Consider the following 7766-nt stretch of genomic DNA (forward strand, 5'->3'; position numbering starts at 1 on the left):
CAAAGTTTAGAGAACAGCGAAGTTAAATTCTCTTTAGCTATAAGCGGAACACCATAAATAATGACATCTGTCGCCACCAACGCATTCTCAAGCTCATCAACTTGTTGGCATAAAGTGAGGACCTCTTTGTTTTGGTCATTACTTTCGTAGCGCAATGACTCTAGCGCACTCACTCTCTTGTCAACGGCTTTCATTGCTGATTTTAAGTTGGTAATTTCAGCCGAAATTTCACCAACNAAAAAAGAAGGCTTAAACCAGGTCTCAGTCACACAAATTGCGTCAATGTTTAGGTCACGAAAAGCTAAATTCAGATACTCAAGTTTTTCAGCTGTTAAACTTCGAGCATGGAAGTGGCAAACATTGAACCCTGTATGGTAGTCACACGTATATTTAAGAGCTAGTCTTAGATTATCATTGTTATTGTGCTCACTCAGGTTGGTACTCATATCTATGCAATAAAAGAGATGCTTGCAAACGGTCAGTTACAATGGGAATGGGGATCGAAAAGGGAAACATAAGGTTAAGGTGAGAAGAGGTATAAATACAGCATAACTTAAAAAAGTATAAAATTAACACTAACAATAGAAAATGCACACAAAGCATGGCAGGTATAAATATGTATATATGTAAATAAAATGTGTTGAGTTAGGAAGCAGCTGCAATGCGCTCAACGCTCTCACAATCCAGTACTTTTATTGCTTCACAGTTAAGATTCTTTCTTACATATATTTGTCCACGTATAGAAAATGCACTCGCCAATAATTTTTGTCTCTTCAGCCGTGTTGCAAATTGAATAAGTTCACGATTCTTATTCGTAAGGCATTCATGCACATAGATCTTCTCATCACCATTGAGCCCTATATCGCGAAGTGTTAGCGACGTTCTATTTGCCTTAAAAAAGCCGGCAATCGCCTTAAATAAGAGTGAACGATCATATGATGAATTTAGCTTGACTATAATAGGAGAAGGCTTCTTGTTGCTGTTGTTTTTGCGCAAACGAAAAGTTGAACGGGCGGGCATTGGGGTCAGGTTAATCGATGTGCAAAGTTTAGAGAACAGCGAAGTTAAATTCTCTTCAGCTATAAGCGGAACACCATAAATAATGACATCTGTCGCTACCAACGCATTCTCAAGCTCATCAACTTGTTGACATAAAGTGATGACTTCTTTGTTTTGGTCATTACTTTCGTAGCGCAATGACTCTAGCGCACTCACTCTATCGTCAACGGCTTTCATTGCTGATTTTAAGTTGNCTTGTTGGCATAAAGTGAGGACCTCTTTGTTTTGGTCATTACTTTCGTAGCGCAATGACTCTAGCGCACTCACTCTCTCGTCAACGGCTTTCATTGCTGATTTTAAGTTGGTAATTTCAGCCGAAATTTCACCAATTTTCTCCATCACACGCTCTTCGCTCTCCTTTATCTTCGTTATAATATTCTCTATGGATGCTTCCAATTTCGCCTCGAGCCTCTCTAACAAGCAAACCGTAGTTGGACTGTTAACTCCTTTACTGTCTCCTTTGCATTGCAATTTTAGAGAAGGAGTGTGTTGAGGGGAGTGGGTGTTGCGGGCACTTTTTCTTAGTGACATAATTGCACTTACTTGCTTGAAAATGAAATTTCAATTTAATAAGAATACGATTGAAACAATTGTCAGCTACAGCAGTGAGGATGTTGGCACAAAGTCCATTAACTTTATATAAGTACAAATATTTTATTTAAAGCCGGTAATTACGTTATAAAAGCGTGATTGAATGCAGCAGCAAAAAAATGCGTCTTATTCACTCCACATTCTTATTATATACCATTCTTATTATATACAATACTATTGCAAAAAATGCGCAAGGTGGTGCTGGAGCCAAAAATCGTCATTTCGGCGGCACCAGGGATCAAAGTCAAATTACCCCCGTTAAATCAACCATCAGCACCACTGCGGTGCTTACTTTACGGTGACTAAACAGAATAAGGACCAATGATACTCACCAGTCTGGAAAATGCCACCAACTATACTATACAGATTCAAGGACGATTCACCATCGAGCCGCAAGAACTTCTTCCCGGTATAACGCTTTCGACAGGTTATTTAAGACGGCAATAGAGGATATTGCTTCTTTCGACCACAAAACCAAACGTGAACGTGAATTGCTGGCGAAAACGTTATAAAATTAATGAAGAGCTTGTCCATTCGCCGCTCTCGGAATTTGGATGATCACGTCCATAACATAGTTTGCACACTCATTTTGACTAATTAGTGTGATACTTTCTTCAATTACACTAACTATGTATGTTGCGCTCAGTAATTGTGTTACTTAATAGTAATCGGGCATGGAATTTTACCTTCGAAAATGCCTTTTTTATGGGGTTTAACATAGGAGAGTATGCTGGAAAAAATTTCGGTAAGCATCCATTATCATCTACCATATCTCTTATTTTTTGGATTTATAAATTCTGGCATTATCCTCGAGCTCCCTTATAAATTTCTTCTGGCTGGCAGAGTTACAAAATTCATTTTTAGTTAAGAATTCATAAATCCCAATAAATAAGAGATATGGTGGATAATAATGGATGCTTACCGAATCTTTTGCCAGCATACTCTCCTTTATTGAAAACCATAGAAAAACTTAATAGTTTCGAGCGTCCCACCCCTCCCTCAACCTCTAATTTCATTCTGGTAGCGCCCATGGCTCTGATCTAGATTCAATTTTATTTAATAGCTCCTGAATAAATACTTGGAAACGGGTCGAATTCATAGTTTTTAGAATTCATAGTAGTTAGAATGAAAAACAAATTGTTGGTGAATATGAATATGAAAAAATATACAAACTTTGGCAGTTTAAAATACAAATATATAAATTAGAAAAAATCAATGCAGATTTTTTACTGCTATAACTAACTCAATACATATTGACCATAAAGAAAACCAACGCGTAACAGCGAATTCACAGTAAACGAAAAAAGAAAGTTTCATTTAATTTTAATAAAGTTTCATTGAATCCGAAAAAGGTTTCATTTAATTTGAATAAAGTTTCATTGAATCTGCAAAAGGTTTCATTTAATTTGAAAAAAGTTTCGCTTGACCTGAGAAAGGTTTCATTTAATTTGAAAAATGTTTCGCTTTGTTTGAAAATGGTTTCATTTAATTTGAAATGGTTTCATTTAAACTTAAAATACTATATGTGACCTGGTCTACGGAAAGGGGGCTTAGGTGTCAAAAAATCAATTTTCACTTTTTGGTTGATTCGGATGGAAGATGAGATGCTTTTTCACGTGGTGAAAAGCAGAAAATCCTAACTTGCTTAGAAGTGTACTAAAAATGTAGAGAAGGAAGAGTAAAAATACGACAAAATATAATTTATTGGTAATGAACAAAATACATTGAATTATAAGCTATAAAGACATGATTATACACTAGAAAAACGTATTATCCCACTAGAACTTGAAGGGAGATCTCCCTATGTGAGGAATAAAAGAGTACTCCCCTTAACCTGATTTCTGAGCAATAAGAGAGATTTGTCGTTTTTGTACTCCTTTATTACTCGTTTAGGAGTCAAATAAGAGATCTCCTAAGCGAGCGACGAAATAATGCTCCCTGAGGCATGATTTGGGAGCAGTAAACGAGATTTCTCGGTTTTGTACTCCTGTATTGCTCGCTTAGGAGCTTAATGAGAGATCTCCTAAGCGTGCAATTAAAGAATGCTCCCTGAGGCATGATTTGGGAGCAATAAGCGAGATTTGTCGGTTTTGTACTCCGTTATTACTCGTTTAGGAGCAAAAAGTGATGTCTCCTAAGCGAGAAATCAAAGAGTATTCTTTTTGATTGATAGGAGAGCAATACGCACCTCACTCAAAAGAAATTTGTGTTTTCGAAAAAATTTATCATACAAAAAAAAAACAACAGGAAATATTTCTTATAGAAGCATAAGGAGGACACAATAATTTAATTTGGATAGCACACAGATTTTAATAAAAGTCCGTTGGTATGTACTTCAACTTTTGTTTAAATATATTAAGTATGTATTGTATTACTTATAAATGCACCGTTAAATACTTTTCAGATGGCGCAAATTAGTGTCAGCATTTAAGTGTGACCCCCGGATTTAAACATCGCATGGGTGACAAAGATGTCAGATAAGCAAAGTCGCCTTCACAATTTCCCCGCTTGGTGGATTCCTGAACTGGCGAGCATCCTTGACACCCAGGAAATCATATAGGAATACATACTTATAAGTTCATATAGGTGAATATAATTCAAATCTTATCTTACCGTTTTGTTATTATTATGTTTTAATTTCATATGATTTCTTTGCAATATAATTCCAAAATTAAGCAATTATGTAAGACGTATCATTTATGTTTTATTTTTAAGATCTTGTAATATTGCACAAATGCACGTGATTAAAAAGTTAAATAAAAAAATTTAATAAATAGCAAAATCTATTTGGCTAATGTAAAATGTTCGTTATCATTGCTCTCTTATTACTCCTACAGGAGGTTTTCGGGATGTCTCTAATGGGAGCACTCCTTTATTGCTCGTTCGGGAGGAATATGGGATGTTTTCTATGTGCACTCCCTTGTTGTCTTTTTGGGAGGTTTCTGGGAGGTAACTACGGGAGTACTCCCGTATTGCTTTATTAGGAGGTTTGTGGGATGATAATTCTGTGTGTGCTCCCCGATTGCTCGTTTAGGAGGTAAAAGGGATTACTCCCCCTCCTAGGACATCCAATGCTAAAGGGAGTATACAAAATTACATGCTTATACACAGAAGCATAGGGAGCAATGGGGAGTATTCGTATACTCCCAAGGGAGTACTCACCGAGCAATAGTACGATGCTCCCAAGTTCTACTGGGATGGGCCAAAAATAATAATGCTGAGTAGTTTATGTATTTTTCTTTGTTGTCGTTACATACATACATACATACATACATACAGGTCCATCTTAACAAAAGTTTGTTCGGTATCATCTTCTGCCTGAGATACACATACTTCGTCTTCATCATCATCGCTCTCTTCATAGTTTTCATCATCGTTTTCATCATCCTTTTCATGGAAATATTGTCCGTATACGGCACTGAACTCCTCATCAACACTCATGTTTCATTTCACGATAATCAACAGAAACAGTAAACGTCACTTCTTCAGTGTTACTTTTTTAAATGTTCCACACTAGCAACTTACACGATGAACTATAATAATATTCCGACCAACAACAACACTTACTGGACCAACAACAACACTTACTGGACCAACAACAACACTTACTGGGCGTCCGGCGCGGAGAACAATTAACGAGATAATGAGACTCTGACGAAACGAGTTGCTTACTTTTAACAGCTTTTTCACAGAAAACTAGTTTTCGTACGTAAGCTCCCTTTTCGTAGACCAGGTCACATATATTCTGTAGGTATTTCAAAATCGATTAGATTACCTTACCTTTCTGTAATATCTCGTGGTAAATGCTCAAAACTTTTTGGAACAATTCGAACACTTTAGGCAAAAGCGTATGAAATTAAAATTGTCCGTTCATCGGAAAACTCAAAAACGTTATTTAAGGTTTTTACAACGAGTTACAAGAAAATTTTACTTCACATTTTGCTAAGTGGTAAATTACAGTCTGTGAAAATTGTAAGTGCATAATATCAAATATAATAAATTTTGGATTAATGCAGAACATGTACAAATTAATCTTTTTCGTGATAAGGTTTACTGCCCCAAATTACAACGAGAAAATCAGCGTCCAATAAATTGCATTGAATATGATATATGATAAAGGAAACACAAATCTTGCTTTGCGATCGATCCAAAGTGAAGCCTCATGGGGTGTCATTGTTGACCATTTTTCATCATATGTCCCATTTGCATTTATGCCATTCATTTTGACATCGCCTTCTGTTTGTAGCTCCCGATTATTTTCATTACAAAAATTGATATTACCATCTGTCTCGCAATCGTATATGTTCTTTCGAGGAATAACTTTTGGGGTTAAAGTTGATTTGAAAATATATTTACTGTTTACTTTCTTCAATTTCAAGCCCTGGTTCCTCCGCCATATTGTATTCACAAAAGCGAATTCAATCAGGCTGCCAAATATAAAGAACGTGCATCCAAAAAACCAAACTTCGAAAAATTGTGGGTAACTTATGCTTTGAAACTGTTTCTCATAGTATGAAGTTAATGTAAACAACGACAACATGGTGCTTGTACCTAAGGTGGTTCGTGCTGGTGTCTGGTCTGCTTGAAGCCAAAATGAAACCCAAGAAATTCCGACAAGCATCATTGAAGGTAGAAAATAAGCCATTGTGTAAAATCGCGAGTCCCGAGTTAAGTAAACTGAGAAGCTGATTGTGCTATAATTGCCTCCGATGAAAGAGAAATGCGACTCGCTCCTCCTATTTTGAACCACAGTTTCATTACTCCAACTATCTTGTAAGGCGTAATGAGTTAGCTGTATATTTTGATCAAACACAATAGCAGCTTCATCTTCCCAGTGCAATATTACCTCGGAGGAATTGTAAATCCAACTTTTAATCAAGGCATAACATTGTTGGTCGTCGAAGGGAAATTTATTTAAAGCAATCCCACAAGACAATGATGATTGTATCCGAGTTGACATGATTAGTATTCCGTCGGGCCTAATAATTGTATAAACATCCCTCTCACCAGTTCCGAGAAAGATGGAGGTTTGCTCATTTGCTAATAGTAAATGTGGAACCCAAATGCGTTCATTTAATTGAGTATCACCAAATATTGTCTGCACACGATTTGGAGCATAGACTCCAAATGCTAATCTTAAATCTGTATAACGAAGTTGAAGAAAGCCAGATACTTTCAGCTGTAAATCACTGGAGTCTGTTATATCCATGTCATTTACATAAATTCGCACATAAATATGTAATGGCTGATCGGCCGAGCATTTGTTGTCAAACACTTGGCACGGCCTTTCGAAACGATCATAGCGACAAGGTGAGGTAAGACGAAAAATTAGTTGTTTCTGTGTTAGTGATTCTGCATTCTGAAGAGTCGGGCAATTTGATTGGGAGTCAGACATATTGAAGTAAGGATACCTTTTTAAATTTTCCTCTTCAGTATTTGAAATATTCATTATGGTTGCTGTGGATAGTTTTATATTAGCTTTATATGTTCTTTTTTTTCCTACGTTTATCGAATTTACCTTGAATGTTGTTGGCTAAAACTAAACTGAAGTACATCACACAGATATGCAGAACAACAAAGAAAAACTTCATTTTATAAACAAACAGTGACTTTCAGTTTTATTTCGTTGTTATTATTTATTTTAAATTAATTTATTTATTTAATGGTATAATTTAAAATTCTCTTAAGTTCAGCTGTAGATTTTGCAACAACGACTTCTTAGTTATCAAGTGGTAAAAGTGAGTAAACTACTTCGAAAGAATCTTAAAACAAACTAAAATAAACTAGGTGATATCGTGTTTTTGCAACCGTCTCTTCATTCTCCCTGATATTTGGTGTCGAATCACAAAAAACTTATTAATAATAAAATGTCACATAACACCGATAAATTATCTTGTAGTAAATGATACCATGGATGTCTGCAATCAATTGTATTTGTTAAGTATTTATTTATTTGTATGTATCTGAACATACCCATGGGGTATTCCATCGTCACGGATGGAAAATTTATATACCAAAACAAAAAAAAAATTTTAAATTTAAATGGAAAATACTCAGGAATTTTATTTTTCTACTCACTAATTTATAAGTTACTTACAAAATCTGTGAATTTATTT

The 7766-nt window shown here is 35.6% G+C and overlaps 1 protein-coding gene across 1 annotated transcript; it reads right to left on the reverse strand.

The window, feature by feature from the left end:
* Nucleotides 1-5713: 5713 nt before the first annotated feature.
* Nucleotides 5714-7241, reverse strand: LOC108368738 (glycine receptor subunit alpha-1-like). Its single transcript, XM_017623650.1, has 2 exons — nucleotides 7169-7241; nucleotides 5714-7107 (listed from the first exon to the last, which is right to left on the reverse strand). Exons 1-2 carry the CDS (start codon nucleotides 7239-7241, stop codon nucleotides 5714-5716), a joined length of 1467 nt encoding a protein of 488 aa, XP_017479139.1.
* Between the last annotated feature and the right edge of the window lie 525 nt (nucleotides 7242-7766).

This window comes from Rhagoletis zephyria, unplaced genomic scaffold, assembly GCF_001687245.7.
Source record: "Rhagoletis zephyria isolate East Lansing unplaced genomic scaffold, Rhagoletis_zephyria_1.1 Rzeph_scaffold_03288, whole genome shotgun sequence".
Classification (NCBI taxonomy): domain Eukaryota; kingdom Metazoa; phylum Arthropoda; class Insecta; order Diptera; family Tephritidae; genus Rhagoletis; species Rhagoletis zephyria.

Coding starts and splice junctions, on each gene's coding strand:
- LOC108368738 (XM_017623650.1), bottom strand. CDS start 7,241: ATGAAGTTTTTCTTTGTTGTTCTGCATATCTGTGTGATGTACTTCAGT. Junction 7,108..7,168: donor TTTAGCCAACAACATTCAAG/GTAAATTCGATA, acceptor AACTATCCACAG/CAACCATAATGAATATTTCA.